The 19,356-nt window shown below is 34.2% G+C and overlaps 1 protein-coding gene across 2 annotated transcripts in view; it reads left to right on the forward strand.

Annotated features, from left to right (window-relative positions):
- The window catches only part of SEMA3E (semaphorin 3E), a 237,766-nt gene that overhangs the window by 175,938 nt on the left and 42,472 nt on the right, over nucleotides 1-19,356 (forward strand). For both annotated transcript variants that reach the window (XM_027071773.2, XM_053218534.1), the window contains exons 5-7: nucleotides 6,994-7,087; nucleotides 17,612-17,731; nucleotides 18,847-18,989. In XM_027071773.2, coding sequence (XP_026927574.2) covers nucleotides 6,994-7,087; nucleotides 17,612-17,731; nucleotides 18,847-18,989 — 357 coding nt within the window. The remainder of the gene's footprint in view (nucleotides 1-6,993; nucleotides 7,088-17,611; nucleotides 17,732-18,846; nucleotides 18,990-19,356) is intronic.

The following is a 19,356-nucleotide window of genomic DNA, read 5'->3' on the forward strand; positions in this document are numbered from 1 at the left end:
ACTTTATTTCTGCCATTGAAGTGTATATTTGCCTAATATGATTCAAGTATTAAAATATAGTTATTAGTTATTGAACTATATTTAACATATTAATAAAAAATTAACTAATATGTTAGTGGTAGTCACCTGTTCATTTTAGCGTTTCTGTTTGTTAAATTTACAATTAGAGAGGATGCTTTGCTTAATTTTATAGGGTTTAAAAGGAGTAGCATGCATCATGTTTCCTAAATTGAATATTGACTGAATGCTTGAGCTGTCATAGGCTTCTTAAATGTTGGTTGAATTACCCATTTGTATGCATAATCACAATACGTTGGAAATAATGTTACAAGAGATATGTAGCACAGTCTGTGGAAGAAGGTTTGCTTAGAGAAGTCTTGGAGAATATCAGCAAGAAGGCATCTTTCAACAGTATTTCCTCATTACACAGGGTTTTTGTGTTGTAGAGAAAAGGAAGAATTGAATTCCTTTTTTCCCCAAGGGAAAATGTAATAGAAGAGCTGTGGATATTATCATACCTACAACTTTAAAGGAAGTCAGTCAGCTTGTGAAGCTAGAGTTTTGATTGGAGGGTGGGTTTCTGGAGGGAGAAAAAACCTAAAATCAACCTGTGAAGATTCTGAACTGCCGTTCTGGAGATGAGACTTTATAACAGTGAGGAGGTACCTAAGAGAGAAACATGGTTGTATTTGAGAGGGTGATAAAGAAGAGGTTGATGCTGTTTTCTAATAAAAGTAGGCTTCAGGACAACATAATCAAAGTTGGAAGAGTATTTATTTCTAGTACTCTTACTCCACCAGGCATACATTACTGGTAGACAGTGCTAATAGTGTGGAATTTAAGAGACTGTTGGAATAAGATGAGGGTGAGGAGAATGGAATCATGAAGTAACAAAGGAAACACAGAAGGGGGGGAAAGATTATTTTTCTTAAAAATACAGGTTAAACAAATGTTTATTTACAAATTCAGCATAAGAAAAGTGAGTTAGAATTTTACCTTAGATGTATTATATGCCTTTTAAAAATGTTTGGTCGCATTTGCAAGCTATTCCAATAATGTTAAAGGAAACAAAACATTTAAATATGTAATTTAATAACTACATTACGGTATTTTTTTCTTTAAATAATTCTTCATATACATATTCAAACCTTGATTATGCATGAATTACCTCGTAACAGACACTCAGCCATGCCCGCAGCACATCTGTAATGCCTTCTCCATCTACAGTGGTAGGTAGGGTAGATAATATTGTAGAATGAATATGTCACTAGAAGTTAGAAGATACTCTTCTAGATTTGCAAAGCACCACCCTGCCTCTGATTTATCATCTATAAAAGGAAAATAATATTTGTGAACAATATTATTGACGCTTTTATACTTCATAGACTTATTTTGAGGGTGAAACAAAATAATGTAGGCAAAAATGGTTCCTAAATTTTAAAGCACTATACAAATATGACATTATTTTTTTAGAGATAAAAATGTAAAAAAAAAATTAAAATGCAAAGCTGTTAGCCTTGGTGTCAAAACATTTACTTAAAATTTCAGTCCCTTTTCATATTTTTTCTGCTAGTTTATTGAGCCTTTGGGAAATGTTTCCAATATACTTTAATACATGTTTTTATTGATTGGCAGAAGAAAGGAAAAAATTGTATAGTCATATTTAAAGTTAATTTGATGTAGATTATTAGATAGCTATTATGTAAAGAATTAAACTACATGATATGGTTATTCTAGACATTTACATATCCAAACTGCATCTTTTATTTTTCATTGTTGATGAGTACATATATGTATGCTTTGTGTATTTTACTACTTTTTCTCTAACCATTAGAAATAGTTAATAAAATAGGGAATTATTTGATTTGTTTTAGAGTATTTATAATGTTCTTTTTTTCTCTGACATCTTTCAGAATATACTATTGACACTAAGGGCACAAATAGTTCATCAAGCTGACTTATTAATGGGAAAATCATTTCATTTAATGGGCATGACATTTAACACGTGATATGTGCAGTAACTCACATATTGAAAATAGCTTTCAGCAGGCTTGCTGGATCCTGAGCGCTCCCCTCAAGGCCTAAAGGGAAAAACTGTCCTGGAAAGACTTACCGTTTATTCTTTAAATGTTTTTTGAATAGCATGTGCATCTGCTCACGCATTTGCAAACTATAGGCCCTGCTTTCTCTCGAGCACAAGAGAACCCATTGAAAAACTTCCTGCCACACTGAAACAAAATGTGTAGCTCACACTTCTAATGCTAGTGATGTCTTGTAAATTTAAGCCACATTACTCACGTAGAAATTCCAGCTGTTAAAACACAGATAATGGAAAGCCAGTGGAAGCACTGGCCAACATTCTCAATAAGGTTAAACACCAACGTTACGTATTCCTTGAACCATAAGCGCAGTACTTTGGGGTCATTGACAGTGTCACCGTGCCTCAAGTTTTCTGGTTGGTTTGGTTGCTGAATTCCACTTCATGGAAGAAAATGATATTACTCACTTTTTAGTATTTTATTGGATTGTGCACTAAATTAAACACTGCATTTAAGATTATAGTGAACTCTCAAGATAATGGGAGGAACTACTTAATTTGAAGTCAGCCTGATCTGTGCAGAACAAAGCTATAGAAGTTTGGAATTTGCCTGCATTGTGTTACAACATCAGCATTATCCAGTCTAGGATAATTTTTTTCTTTTTACCTCTTCTCAACAATTTCAACATCTCTGTTGTATGAAATTGCAAAAATAATATATTGAGTCCTGAGGAACTAAGATGAATTGAACCAATGTATCGTTCTGTCATATGTGGCTTAACAAGGTAAAGAAAGCCTCCGCTCTAAAAGCATGAAACAAAATATCAGGTAAATTATTAAAAACTACTGTCAAGTCAGTTATTTGATAAGAATTCAGAACTCAGTCTTTACTCCCAGCTCAGTGTTGCAGTTTCATGACCACACACTGCAGTATCAAAAGATATTCAGTAAAAAATAAAAATAAAAATAAATCAGTCATGTGGGACAGGGAAGCCTTAACTAAAAAATGATTATACCTTCATGTCACACCTCCCTATTACTTCAAATTACATATTGTCATTAATAAGGTCATGGTGGAGACGGTGCCTGAGTGGCTCAGTAGGTTAAGGGTCTCAGTTCAGCTCAGGTCACGATCTCACATTTCTTGAATTCAAAGCCTACATCGGGCTCTCTGCTGTCAGCACAGAGCCCGCCTTTGATCCTCTGTCTCCCCTCCACCCTGTCCCTACTCTACTCATGCTCGTTCTCTCTCTCTTTCTCAAAAATAAACCAACATTATAAAAAATAATAATAGGGTCATTGGGAATAAAACAAATACCATTATTCTTAAGTATTTGATTTTACTTTTAATAAATGCAATGGAATATTCAATTATGTTATATTTATCCTAACCCTTAATACATTAGTACTGGCAAGAATTCATCATAAATCATAAAGGTATATATGTAAGTATATTATCTTCATTAAATAGTAGCTGGGGAAATAAAGAATATATCTTTTCTTTAGTTTTTTGAACAATGTAATAGTTTTACTAAACCAATAGCAATCAAAATACAGTGAAAAAATAGGACCATGATGTTTCTATATGAGTAGCCCTCAGAAACCATATACAATATAGGACAGCATAATAACTTGTACATATTATCTAGTTTTGAATCAATATGCCTATATACAGCAGTTCTGTGAGTTCTTTTAGATATAAAAGAAAATAAGCATGGGCAAAAAAATGTTTCTAGAAAAGTGGTATTTTTTCAAACATCATGAACAGTTGTTCATTTATTTGATACAGGGGATTGGAGATTAACATCACATGAGCAATTTCCTCAAGAAAACCCCGCAATCCAGTAGGAAGGAGAGTTAAACACATAGACAATTATAATACAGAAAAATACATGGTATAAAAGAGGGATTCATATGATGCTTGCAGGGACACAAAAAGGAAAAGGAAGAGATTTGACAGCAAAGAGATCAGATCAGGATTCCCAGGGGTCATAAAGTCTCTGCTGAATTTTTAATATTATATGGGCATTATTACCCAGAATACATTGAGGAACCTGGGAAAGAGATATTCAGAAACCTGCCAGTAGTTCAGAATGGCAGGTACCCACACTGTGAGAGCAGTTACAGAACCTTCAAGTGTTCAAAACAACTCTTCATTCGCTTGTTACAAATATTATAGTCTTCAAAATGCACATTTCAGTAGTTTTAAAATTTAAGAAGTATCGTGCTCTACAATCCAATTTGTCATTGTCTTTTAGTTTTACATTATTTGACTCCTGGAGTATTGTTAACCAAGTGCTATGTATGGAAGAAATGACTATGTCCTCTAAAGATTTGGACCTTCCTTCTCTCTGTACATAAAGATAATGGTGTTTGTCCAAAGCAAAGGTCTTCCAGGAGTATATCGGGTTTTTTTTCTTTTTATTCACTAGTGGGCTAAACAATTAGAAACTAAAGAGTACATGCGAGTACATGCATTTTTTAAATTAAAATGATACGTCTGTCCCTTAAACTATTCAAAAATATGCATTTTTAATAGTGATGTAAAAGCAGGCAAAAAAGTTTTAACTTATTTTACAATGACTATATGTTGATATAGTCTTAGCCATTAATCATAAAATGAGATACATATTTGAAATCTTCTGCATAAAAGAGGAAGCGATCTGTCAAGGTACATCCAAGTTTGGACATAAGGCATACAAATATTTGAGTGTCCGGCACTCATTTGTTCTCAGGTTTAAATTTGAGGTTTTGTAAAAGAGTATGTCCTTTTACAGACTCACATCGAATGAAAAATTCCACATGAGCCTGGGTTCCACTTAGTTGTTTGCCAAATGTTAGGGTGGTAGGCATCTTTTTGAATGTAGGTTTCTGTCAGTTCAGTCTACTTCTCTTCAAAGCTGAAAACACTGATATGCCAGGTAATTGATACCTCAGACATGTGCTGAAATTCAGCAGTCAGCAACAGCCTCAGGAACCTAGTCATGATTTATACTTAAGAAACCTGTGATCTCTCTAAGAAACTGTGACTTCATCCCCATCACCTGACTACCCTTCTTTGAAGTTTGAGATTCTCTCAATCTTAGAATTCTTTGTTTGCATTTTCTATGTTTCATCTGCTTGACAGTTTAAACTTAATATATTGTGCTGACTTGAATAAATAAGCAACATATTTGTTTTTCTCTTCAATTTTAGTGCTGAAGGTATCTAATTTTATCCATTAGGTAAATCACCTTTACCTGTCATTAGTGATAAAAAGTTGAGTTTCAGAATTTTGAAGTTATAGAAAGTCTTGATTTAAAAGAAAGCACTTCAGTCTCTTTACTGGTTTTCTATAACCAAATATTGGGACTTTTGACTGTGTTAGAAAAAATGTAAAATGTATGTCCTACCTACTTTTCTCAAATAATCCACAAAGTGGCAGTGTAACTAAAGGTCAGACGAGTATTACATTCACACACATGATCTCTTTCTCCTTCATATAGTGCTGTGGGTCAGTTTTGCAAATAGATGAAAACTGTTCAGCACAGCTGTTAGGTGGGAGGACCAAGAATTCGGTCTCATTTTAACAAACTTTTTTTTTTTCTCATGTCATTGCAAATTGCTCACCTCTGAGGAGCAAAAACAAAAATGTCTCCAATTATTTATTGGTATTCTTGCTCTCTGCTAATTTGTGTAAAATGTAGGAGTAGGGAAAAAAATTGGACTTAAAATTTTTTTTTATGGCTTTTAGCCACCTCTGGGTCGGGAGCGTACATTTGCTCTATAGGCTGTCAATTCCCACAGGTCAATTCCAAGGATAAGTCTGGAAGGTTATAGAAGTCAGGTGAACTCTGCATTTACTGGAAAGGTTTTAGAACAACAGGATCAGAATGGTGATATTAGAAAATCAGAGACAGTAAGAAAAATGTGTCAAATAACAATGCAAGAGAAGGACAGAACAGGTAACATGGAGTAAGGAGTGTGGCTAAGAAAGTCAAAATCAAGCTTGAAAAAAGTGCTGGCAATTCTCAAAGGTTATTGAGGACATTAGGATTGTTTTTAGGTTCATAGTTTACAGATGCGCAGGGCTATTCATAGATACCGATGGGCAGTATCAACAATATTCTGTTGCAAAGTAGTGGGCTTTTTTTTCCTACAAAATTTTACATATTGATTCCTATTGTCACTTTTCCAAAGTACTTTTTTTTTACCCAAAACATTTATAGCACACTTAATAATAATTACAAAAATGTGCTGAGAGTTTTGAATTCGAGAATATTCAGATAATATTCTGTGGTTATGGGTTTGCAGTAGGAACCAATGTAGTAGTGGTTCTTCACAGAAATACTTATTTTCCAGTTTCATTTACGTGACATGAGTCTGACATATTGCTCGTAATGTGACATTTATGCATCTATATTCCAGTAATTATTTATGCAGCCATCATTCTCTAAATTATTAAAGTTAAGTGTCTATACAAAGAATATGTGATGAAGAATTAAAATGGAAATAAATAATCAAAATTGATAGAAAATTTCATCTTTTTCTTTTACGGACGCTTCAAAAAAAATCAATAGTGGCCTTTCTGGAATAAAAGACCATTTCTGTATTTATCGCTGAACCTCCCTTTTAGTAACCTTTCTTCTGCAAGTTTTCATTTCTTTGGAGTATTTAACTGACACATCTCAAAGTAATTAATACTCTCCGCTCAAGTGATAAAAACTGCTAATAACTTCTTTCATTTCATCACCTGTATACCTACTAGGAAGGAGGGAGAGAATCCATGTGGGCCTGAAAACCCATCTATTTATTTACAAAACCGAGTTTGCTCCTAAATAACTTGATGTTACTCTCTGGTGCCCTGTTTCCGATAGCAGTTCTGTACAAGGTCAAGATGTTTATGTTTTCTCTGAGCAGTTAGATTCTTATTAAAGTTGGCAAATACATAACCGCTTGTCTGGTTTTCTTTCTAGGATCCCCTGTTTCATCTGGAACCACACAGGTCAGAAAGAGGAAGGGGCAGGTGCCCTTTTGATCCCAGCTCATCCTTCATCTCTACCTTAATCGGTAATTATTGTCGCCACAATCAGTTGGTCATCATATTGATTTTGAAACGTCAGTCCAATTCTTTTGGCATTTCTTAATATGTGTTGCCTTGTCATATTTATTTATTGGTTCTAAGAACGAGAATGTTAAATTTCAAACCATGCTAAATTGAGCCAATTTAACTCCAAGTGCAGCTGCTATAAAGTATGCGTGTCATTCTGAAAACACAAATTTCTACTTAATACCTGATATAAAACACCTTGCAGTGTGCCATTTATCGTCCAAAAAATGCAGTTATAGTAACACTTTATAAAAACATCGCCAGCTAGAGAAACTGAACTGTTTTAACATAGGTTAGTTACTTATATTTTACTCTCTGGTTTCCGGGGAGCTTAGATTCTCTTCTTGGTGTCTTTCTCTGTATCAGTAGAAAGTCATCTCAATTGAGAATTAATGTTATTTATCTAAAGTCCTGTTAATCTACAATATAAACTACAGAGGTTGACCAGTTTAAACTTTGTACTAGGGGCGCCTGGGTGGCTCAGTCGGTTAAGCGTCCGACTTCAGCTCAGGTCACGATCTCGCGGTCCGCGAGTTCGAGCCCCGCGTCGGGCTCTGGGCTGATGCCTCAGAGCCTGGATCCTGCTTCCGATTCTGTGTTTCCCTCTCTCTCTGCCCCTCCCCCGTTCATGCTGTGTCTCTCTCTGTTTCAAAAATAAATGTTAAAAAAATTTTTAAAAATAAAATAAAATAAAATAAACTTTGTACTAAATGTCCATATTGAAATAATAGAAAAAGCTGGCATGTCTGATCTAGATTTCCATTTGATTCCATTTAATTAGATGAGGTACCTGAATACCTCACTTAAGAGACAGTGAAATTTTTCTTTATTTCTTTTTATTTTTGTCTCTTTCTTCTTTTTCTTTTTCTCTTATATTCTTGGGGTTTAAAAATGGCACACTTGTTGGGTGCCTGGGTGGCTCAGTCAGTTAAGCATCCGGCTTCAGCTCAGGTCATGATCTCACGGTTTATGGGTTAGAGCCCCGTGTTGGGCTCTGTGCTGACAGTTCAAAGCCTGGAGCCTGTGTCAGATTCTTTGTCTCCCTCTCTCTCTGCCCTCCCCACTCATGCTGTCTCTCTCTCTCTGTCTCAAAAATAAACATTAAAAAAAAATTTTAAATAGCCCACTTGTCAAAGTACTCCAGCACTGTGAAGATACAATGGAGGAGTTTCCGAGTGTAAAATTGAAGAGAGCTATCCCTGACATTTAACTGGGTGCCATTAGAAATCTGTTTCCCCCCCCCCCCACAGTGTTGTGAGGTTCTGTTATAGGTATGGCACAGACGTACAAATTTCTATTATTACACGTGCACTGCTTAGAGTTGTATGCTGTTATTAGGTGATCCTGTTTGCAGAAAATGGGAAAGTGTAAAATAACATGTAGGGATATCAGATTCAAACTAAAGGGTTAAGACTTAAAACTCCCCACTGAGAAATAATCAAAATACCATATCATTGATTTTGTGTTAATAAAGATATTCCTGTGTATTCTAAGAACTTTATAGTCCCTGAACTTATTCCAGACAGTTGATTTTGATGGGCCTTGGATCCCAATCCCACTCTCTGTGCTTCCCCAGCCCAGTCACGGTACTTAAGTCCAAGCAAGCAGAGCTTTGTTGATACATACAGTTGACCCTTGAACAACATAGGTTTGAACTTAATAGGTCCAGGTGTATGCAGATTTTTAAAAAATAAATACAGTGCAGTTCTGAGATGAGATTTCACATAGTAATGAAGTTCTTCAGAAGGTTGAATAAAGATATGTAATATTCTTAAAGAATATAAAATTTTAAAGAAAAATAGTATTTTAAGGTAGCTGTGTTCCTCTGCTAACCTATTTGTGTGTGTGTGTGTGTATGAACAAGATATGAGGAAAGGAGAATTTAAATATTAAAATAAGATTGCTAAGTAAGTTTAAACTTTAGTAAGAATCAAAATTTGGGGGGTGATACTTTTGATGAATGCCAGATCCATAAATGTTAGAAATGGCAGCGTATGAATTAAAATACATGTATTTGTTAAACAGTTTTTGTTTCTAATGCTTTCAGTGCTTTGTGGGGGACAAATTCATAGATTGAAAATTGGAATATGTTTGGAATAGATTTTCTTATTCCTTTTTCTGTACATCTTGCACAGAATGAGACTTCTATAAATATTCACTGAATAGAGTCAATATCCTTCAACAAACAAACAAATTTTGGAATATTCATAAGAATGTTATAAATGATATTGAAAGTTGAAAATTACAGAGTGAACACTACATCTGTAGAGAAATCCCAAGAAGGTTAGAACTCCATTTATTTTTAACATTTCATTTAAAAGGTTGAAATACTTTATTCAGTCACCCTGCCACTCACCACTAAGCCTCCCTGGAGCTTATTTATGCATGAAACCAGGAACTTAAAACTGAATTTTTTAAGAGGGGAAATATTACTGGAGGGACATTTCCAAGTGAGTTTCATTGAACTTCCAAATCAAATTACACTGTGCCGAAATGTGAAGTGCTTGCCATCTGGGTGGCTGTTTCGCTTATTCAGAAGAGAAATCAAATCCTAAGAGCCCTCCAAACCAAACACAAAAGTTAGAGGAATAATCCCTCCAAAGAGAAGAAATAAAAATATAATTCTTGACATTTATCCACTAGCTTTCATCCCCAAGTACCTCTGAAAGATCACTCACTCACTGTAGATATGAAGCAGCCACTGAGATAGAAACCTGATAACCTGTGTGAGCCAGCAACTCTAAAAGAGAGGAAGTAGAAGTAATTCACCCAATTGAAAACACAGCAAGAATTTGGGCTGCAAAAATGGAGCTACCTGAGTTGGAGTTTGGCAAGCTTGATGTAACTTACTGACAGGGAAAGAATGTGTTAATGTGGTATTTTATGGCCACACGTGTTCTCTGTTGATGGGTTAGGACAAGACTTCAGCAAAATGATGACCATCTTTAGGCCATGATACTTCTTTGTTTCCTTGTTAATTATAGGTCCCGCTACCTGTTTAGGGCCTGCTCACCTTAAGATGTGCTGTCATGATAAGGAATTCAAATTTGTAACAATACTCATAAAACTAACAAGGCCCCCAAAGGGAAAAAAAAATGTGCTGGCAAATCAAAGAACGTCTTTAATTTCTCAACTTTATATACAGTTTTCGTTTCAGTCACTTAAATTCAGTTAGCTGAAGATCACATAAAGTAAAATCTTATGGAAAAATTAAAGAAAGAGTATTTGCTAGGTAAAAGATAAGTTGATGACCATGTTTTATAATCTGATGTAGAACTGAAATGCTATATCGTGCAGTGATTCCATGTGAAACAGGTTTTTAGGAGTAAAGCAAGCTATGTTCTCTATGTTCAGAAATCATTTGATATCAAATCTTATATTAATTAGGTTGCTCTTCAAATGCCACTTGGTATTAATATGTTATCTTGGTAGCATATAAATTCATATTGCAGGTGCAAAATTTCTACATGTTTAGCCACATTTCCTGCCCCCCCCACCCCGTGATTAGTAATACTGTATTTTAAATGGTCTTAAGTAACTGTGTGAAGAATATAAGACATCACACCCTGATTTTAAAAACACTTTATTGAAACAATTAATTATTTAGTAAAATAAATTGCTACATTACTTGCCTCTACCTTTCATCCAAAGATACTTAGTACTTACCTTGCTACCAAATAAAAAGTCAAGGTTCTTGGGGCACCTGGGTGGCTCATTCGGTTAAGCATCCGAATTTTGACTTCAGCTCAGGTCATGATTTCACATTTCGCGGGTTCAATCCCCACATCAAGCTCTGCTCTCACAGTGTGGAGCCTACTTGGGAATCTCTCTCTCCCTCTCTCTGTGCCCCTCCCCTGCTCTCTTTGTCTCTCTCTCAAAATAAATAACCCAAAAAATGCAAGAAATCTTTTCTTTATGTCATATATCATTTTGGCCCAGAAGGAAAATACTGGCTGACTCTTTTTCATCACCTGTGTTGGGTGTAATATTGCAATACTCTTAATAAGTTGATAACACCTTCAGCAACTGCAGGATTTTCCTTATATTTTGCCCTCTCAGTTCTGTTGCCATTTTTTTAACATTTCATTCTGACTCAGATTTGTATCACTAGTCACAGGTGCCATTTAATATTTACCATACCTGATGCGACTAAAGTATGCTAACATGCATGTTACTAGCATTTGGAGGGTATCATTCTAATTTGTCATGTACTTTTTCTTTGCTTTCAAAGTGTTCACTTTGTTGTTAGGATATTTTTAGAATATTTCTGAAATTAAAGACTGACTAAATTTTATTTCAACAAATAACCGTGAATAAGATATTTTACTCACTGAAATTTTCTTTCTATGCTTTTTTTTTTGGTCCTATATTACCTTTTTCAGCAAATAAATTTAAAAAGTTTATAGCCACTGAAATTTTCTTCCTGCACTTTTATTCATAATAATGAGATCTTTGTGAATATATTTCCTCATTGTATATTCTGTGAATTGGAGGTCAGTGCTGATTGAATGAAAGGAGGTTGGAATATATGCATGGGGAAATTTAAGTGATTATTTCAAGCTCTTAATAGCATGAAAATTTTTTTAAAATAAATTTTCCTTTTAAATTAATTGTATTCAGGACAGAGTTATGAATGAATGGTTCTGGCACAAAATATGACTTCATAAATATTAGAAAAATAAATGAAACCATCTAAATGAAGGTAAAATGTATGTCTTTAAAATTGCATCCTCTATAAATATAGCAAGTGAAGTGTATTGGCTTATTTCTTGAAGGCATTCCATTTATATAGCATCTGTCCCTAAAGAATATAATTTTTTTTAATTTTTTAAAATGTTTATTTATTTTTTTTGAGAGAGAAAGACAGAGACAGAGCATGAGCAGGAGAGGAGCAGAGAGAGAGGGAGACACAGAATCTGAACCAGGCTCCAGGCTCTGAGCTGTCAGCACAGAGCCCAATGCGAGGCTCGAACTCACAAACCATGAGATTGTGACCTAAGCCGAAGCTGGATGCTCAACGAACTGAGCCACCCAGGCACCTCAAGAATTTCTATAATTTCTTATCCAAGTCTGTTGCTCTCTCACATTTGGCAAAATGCCAATTATCCACTTGCTTACTGTTGCTTCTGGCTGTAACTACGAGTTTCTAAGGGGCTCTTTGAATATTTTGTTTATGGATTCCTCAAAACAAACAAACAAAAAAATCATAAGGATAGAAGGAAAAAAAAAAGTCCAAACAACTGTAACTAATAGGGGGATACTTTCTGCCTGATTTCTTTTAGCATCCTAAGCAGAGAGTGAGTGGGACCTGGGTTGTGGATGTTGGAACATACGGATCATTCGTATCCTTCCTCTCCCCTCAAGTGCATTTGGTTTCTGTTTGCCGTGATGCCTGTTTTAGTCATTCTGCAAAATGATGCATCTGATATCAGAATGATTTCCTAAAAGAATTATAGAATTCACTTATAAAATGAGGCAGTTAAATCAGTCTCCAGCCATGTGCTATCCATAAGGCAAATATAAAATATACTTTACATTATTTAGATGTGTAGACATTTCCAGCATAAATAGGAGAAATGCTTGAGTAAATCTTAAGAAGATAAACTGTGTATTTTTTCTTACCAAATAATTAAAATCTGTATTTCAAACATGGTGAATAAAATCTTGAATCAATTAGTAAGTATACAGCCCATGAGCAAAGCTGTTGATAACTTTCATAAAATACAAAGGCAATGCAATATGTTTAACTGAAACTTCAATTAGAGTTTGTATTGTAAAAAAAGGAATTAGGTAGAAAACTATTTCAATGATGCATTGTAACTTGGAATTATTTACACTGGATTTACTTTGTATCCTGCGAAGAGTCAAATGATTGTCTTATTTTCTTTCATATAAGCAATTTAGTGTAGACACAGTTTTGGGGGCTGAAACTATATAAGGGACAAATACTGGAAGAAAATAGAGCCCTGTGTTCATGAATTAAAATGATTAAATATAGCTTTTTAAGGAACAGAAATTCAAGGAACTCTGTTTTTCATATAAATGCCTAATCATTTTTTTTCCTGAAGATTTGTGAGAAATCAGGATCTTGTCCTCAGTGTTCTTATTGTATTTTCATAGCTTAATTTAAACACCTAAAATAATTTTTAAATATGCTCACTTATAAATTCATTATGCTCTTCACTGATTCAACAAACGCTGATTGAGCATTTCCTGTATTCCAGATGCTGTGCAAGAGAATATACAAGACATATCAAGAAGCCTACATTCTACTGAGACATAATGCCAAACATATAAGCAGTTAAAATATAGTAGGATGAGCAGTATGATAGAAATAGGCACCAGGGCTGTGGTGGTACTAGGAATCACTCAACTAACAAAAGTTTAGCCAAGGAAGGCTTCATGGTGGGAATGGGCAGTCGCTGGGTATGGGAGGTAAAACAGGAAAGGAGATGCAGAGTTCCAGGCAAAACATTCCCAGGCAGAGAGAACATAAAAGCTTGGCAGGCTCAAGAAATTACATGTTGGTCTCTGATTTTACAGGTAACCAAGACCATGAGCTATTGAACAGTTTGGCCACAGCCAAACAGCAGATTTCGAGCTGGAGACTTAGTATGACAGATTTCCAGTGCAGACAGAACTATTGTTGTATCTGTACAAAGAGAGTACATTGAGCATGACAATAATAAGTTTTATTCACCTGTCAAAATACCCTGCAGATGTTCTATTGTCTAATTATAACCACACATGACCATCTAAAATTAACATAACATCAGTTTCCAATATAAGTCAGTGCTATAACAAATGAAAAGTAATGTATGGCATAAAGATCAAGTTGGTTATTTATATTCAGTATATCACAAGAGATAAGATACTAGTTAAATTTCTGGCTAAGTTAATGTGTTTATTGAATATCATGTCTCTATAGACATGTTTCTTTTTAATCCATGAAAATATGATTTATCCAGAAATTTTTTGCACTCTGTAAAATACCAAACTATTGATTCACAAATTTATCTTAATTATGTCAAATTGTTATAATTTTAAAGTAAAGTTGTCGATTAAAATATTGTGATATGTAGTTTACATATTTGTTGTAAACAGTATCAATTATAATGATGCTGAATATTTTGGCTCATTTAATTACTATTAGGTAATATTTGTGCCTAAAGCCTTATTCTACTTTATGGTTTTTCATTAAAGTGTTTTCCTTTGGAAAGTATTTTATCAAGCATAATTACTATCTATTGCTCTGGATTTATTTTGTTCTTTACAATGATAATAAGCTATGAAAGGAGAATCTTTCCCTTGTGAGGAAAACCTAACATTTCCAACAGAAACACATTTGGTTCAGTTTTACACAGAATAGTTTTTTAGCACCTGTCTGGTTTCTTTGAAGTTCAAGTCATACAGTTCATATTGTGTTATTTGGATTGCTCACAAACTGTTTTCTTTTATCTGAATACAAAAAGGGAAATTGGGTAAAATTGGTAATCTATCATCTTTTCCGTTGTGCAGATAACCTGCCTTGGATATAGTAGTGTTTGCTATCCTAAGGTTGCCATCTAGTGGCTCCAAGGGGTACGTGTTTGTTAAGTTGGTAAAACTGATTAAAACAAGTAAAACTTTGACACAGTGTTTCAGACTGGATGAGTGAAATGAAATTGATGTGAAATAATAAGATTATATTCATATAATAGCGTTTTCAAATATCAGAGTTCTAGAAATAGCTTGAGAAACTAAGTTAAATATTAAAAGCTTAAGGAATAGAAAACGATCATGATTTTTAAGAATTCTATTTTTTGTACCCATTATGCATAAAGCATTCAGCCAAGCCCATATTAGGAAAATAAGTTTTGCTTAGAATAACTGTATAAAATGGACTTTATATTTTATATGGGGAATATCATGAAGTTTAATAATTAACAAAAAAAATATTTCAGAAAAATCCTCACTCTGGTGGTTCAGTAGTCAGTTAACCCTTTTATGGATCAACTCATTCATTTAGGCCATAATGTTCCCCAAGGCCTTTTAATGAATTTAACATTTTATCCATGCTCAAGTAGTGCAGAATGCATCCCACCTGTGGTTCCTATTCCTAACTATTGATACCATTTTATCTCAAAATATGCCTTCTCTACATACAGATATAACTTTTGGCTGAATATAACACTAACTGACTTTGATATAAATTGTGTCGTTTTTTTTCCCTGTTACCAAAGACTATGTTTAAATAGGAGTTCTGATAATACTTTCCTCTATCCAATTATATTTTAAGTCCAGATATAAAGCATCTTTGTTTTTTCAGTTTCTATTATTTTCTCTATCACACCTCTCACTTAGTATACATTTGAGTATATGAGATGAACTCAGTAAATACAGCTTTCTTTAAACTTGTTATCTTGAAAATTTTCAAATACAAAGAAGAATTGAAAGAGGAATAAAATTTACACCTTTATACCATTTACCTTGATTCATTAATTATTAATATTCTCCCACATTTGCCTCTGTCTCTCTTCTTTCTTTTTATATTTATGTATAGTTTAAAGGTGAATTCCTTTGTGGGAAACCTGGATTTTATTTATGTATTTCCTATATTTATTTAAGTATTCATAGTGGATTTTGTGAACCAGCAACAACAAAAACAACAAAAAACTATTTCCTTGCCTCTGTGTAAATGAAAATTAATTTATAATTATAACATACCTGAAAACTTATTTTTCTCAAGCCTTCAAATTCAGTTTGTATCTCCTTATTCTATTTTTTAAATCTGGTAAAAGAAAAGCAATTATTTTCACTTTTTAAAAATTCAGTTAACTCAAGTTGAAAATAAACTCCTTTGTAAAGTGTCCTATTTACAACATATTTGATTGCTCTTCCAAATTTTCAACCATACAAAGATAGTCTACTCAAGATTTTTCAGACTTTTAAAGGCCTTAACTTAGAAAAAGCCCTTTATAAATGCTGCAATAATTTTTTAAATTGAATTAATAAAATGTATAAACATGACATCAAGTTCTCTTAAATTCTGTTTATATACTTGGTTAAATCTTTATACCTGTAAGTTTAATAATTCTAATTCTAAAATTAAATATTCAATTAAATTCATTAAATAAAAATACAATTCATTTCAATTCTCTTACATGTAAAGCACTTTAAATACCATGTGTACACATATCTGTACACATTCCTTATTTAACAGAAAAACATTAGTATGTTGAGTTCAGTATAGTCATCAGTTATATATTTTTAAACCTTACCAGAGTTATATTCTTTATAAGAATTTTACCACCCTAAATTGAGGTTACTGCTTCTCTCTGCTACTCTCATTTGCTTCTTTTCAGAGCTATTTGCCAGGCATAGGCCCGGGACAATCCTTCTGGCATCACTCATGGGCACACTGATTATCTTTTGTTGTCCCTTTGACAAAAGAGAACTCCAAGTCCCTGATACGTGCTGGTCTTCCTCAGTTCCCTGTATCTTTATGTTATTTTTCTATTTGTTATTTTTATTCCCTTCTCATAAGCTATTTTAATGTCTTTCTTTCTGGCTGTCTGCAAGGACACATTGTCATTTCTTGAAACCAAGGACACGTTGTCATTTCAAGGAACCATACGTTTGTGGTTCCTTGGTCTGATTTTAGTCTGGGACCTCCACGCATGTTAGAGCCAACTTCATTCATTCTGACTAGTTATAAATTTTTTATGCCATTCCTATCTAAGCCACAAACTTAAAATTAAATGATAACTAATCATATTATACGTGACTTTGTCAGACTTTGTGGTTCCTACACTAAAATCATGTTATAAGAGGGACATCTGGGTGGCTCAGTCAATTAGGTGTCCAACTTCAGCTCAGGTCATGATCTCACAGTTCAGGAGTTCGAGCCCCGGGTAGACTCTGTGCTGACAGCTCTGAGCCTGGAGCCTGCTTTGGATTCTGCGTCTCCCCCTATCTCTGTCCCTCTCCTGCTCACACTCTGTCTCTCAAAAGTAAACATTAAAAAAAATTTGAAAAATAAAATTATGTCAATGGAAGCAATTTCTTGTTCCAAGGATTCGAGTGAGCTGACTTGCATATAGTACCAATAATAATAATGATACCTTCATATGAAGGCTAAAAGAAGTTTAATAAAATAAGATGAATCACATTACTTATCAAATACTCATATAGGTCTTAGTATATGTCAGCTATTCTTTGAAGTGCTTTACTCTTTATAATACTTTTGAGTGCTATTCCTATTTGTATGTGAGGAAACTGAGACACAGGTAGGTTAAGCACCTAGCCCAATTTCACACAGCCAGTAAGTGGTCGAATCAGGATTCCAAGCCTGGCAATATGAATATACCATCCATGCTCTTATATTAATTCCATAGGTTGTATGTGCAGTAAACCTGGATATGTTTACTGTAATTGTGGCTTATATATGGCCGTCAGATCCAGAAACAAATACTGACTTCTTTTTAACTGACGTTTCCCTGTAGGTAGTGAATTGTTTGCTGGCCTCTACAGTGACTACTGGGGCAGAGATGCCGCGATCTTCCGGAGCATGGGTCGATTGGCTCATATTCGCACCGAGCATGACGACGAGCGCCTGTTAAAAGGTGGGGTTGAGGAGAAAAGAGTATGTAAATCAGAACTGAAAACAAGTCTAGAACTCATGAGAAACTTGCCATGTTTTGATAATAGTAATAATACAAATGCCATTGATAGTGGTTTACAAATTTCAGCATTTTTTATTAGTAGTGTTCTTGAAAATCTGCAATATACATATAACATTTTATATCAAAATGGATTGACATTATTATAAAACCATGTTACCCCCATAACAATATGTAGAAATCAGAATTTAAATGGAGAAAACCAACTAAATACATGAAAAGCAAAAAAATCCTTTCATCTAGTAAGTAGCTTTGTTTTCTCTTGTCAGTTGGTATAATTTTGGATGAATTGATTCCATTGTTTTACTTGTTTTAATAGGATCACATTGTGTTTAGAGACAAATTAAACCCTAGGAAAATCAGTAGCCATTCATTGATAGAATTCTTTATAAGGAATAATGTTTATATTTGGGCACCCTGACCTATCCAGAGATTAAAGTATCATTTAATAGTGAGTGTTTTTGTTATTTTTAGCCTTTTTATTAACCTTTAGTCATTACTGGCAGCATGTTACCATTAAAATATTTGACATACCGTATCAGTCAAGGGGGTTCACTCAGATCCCTTAGACTACAAACAGAAAGACTTAAAATACATTTGCTACCTTAAAATGGTCTTCCGTGAGCTACCCTGATAGATAATCTATGAACTTAAAAAATTGATAAACTTCTCTATTAAAACTTCTCTATTAGGTATTTATGTTGACTTTTTATATATTTGGGAGGAAATTTATGCAGATGATCACCCTCATGCCCCTAATCTGTTCTTTGAATGAATTTTAAGGTATGCTGTTTCAAACTGATTTTTCCTTTCGTGACTCTTATTTTCCTATTAAAATTGCCTCTAATAGTTCCAAACATAATGTTAGTTTGCAAAGAGAATGGAGATATCTACATGATTTTAGTGTGCATACAACATTTAAAGGAAATAACTTTATTTCTTCATGAAATGTTGAAAGTTACGCTGAAGTGTTTGTGTGATATGTAATATATTAGAATAACCTTGTCATTTTCTTGTAATAGCTGTTTTACTTTTCTTCTACCTTTTTATACCTGTAGAACCAAAATTTGTAGGTTCATATATGATTCCTGACAATGAAGACCGAGATGACAACAAAGTGTATTTCTTTTTTACCGAGAAGGCCCTAGAGGCAGAAAACAGTGCCCATGCAATTTACACCAGAGTGGGGAGACTCTGTGTGGTGAGGACCGCCTTTCTCTCTCATCCGTGTGCTTAGCTCACAATTTATGGTCAGGCCTTGGTCATTTGTTCGTTTTTTTTTCCTTTATTTTTTAAGTTTCTTTTTAAGTTTTGTAAGTTGATTTACTTGATAGAGCAAGAGAGTGAGCAGGGGAGGGCCACAGAGAGAGGGAGAGAGAGAATTCCAAGCAGGCTCTGCGCTGTTAGCACAGAGCTTGACACGGGACTTGAACTCACGAACTGCGAGATAATGACTTGAGCCAAAATCCAGAGATAGACGTTTAATGGACTGAGCCACCTAGGTGTCCCAGTAGGCTTTCTACTATAAAATACTTTCTAGTATTCTGTAGGCTGCCTAAAATCAGTAT

The sequence above is a fragment of the Acinonyx jubatus genome, chromosome A2 (genome assembly GCF_027475565.1).
Source record: "Acinonyx jubatus isolate Ajub_Pintada_27869175 chromosome A2, VMU_Ajub_asm_v1.0, whole genome shotgun sequence".
NCBI classification, from domain to species: Eukaryota; Metazoa; Chordata; class Mammalia; order Carnivora; family Felidae; genus Acinonyx; species Acinonyx jubatus.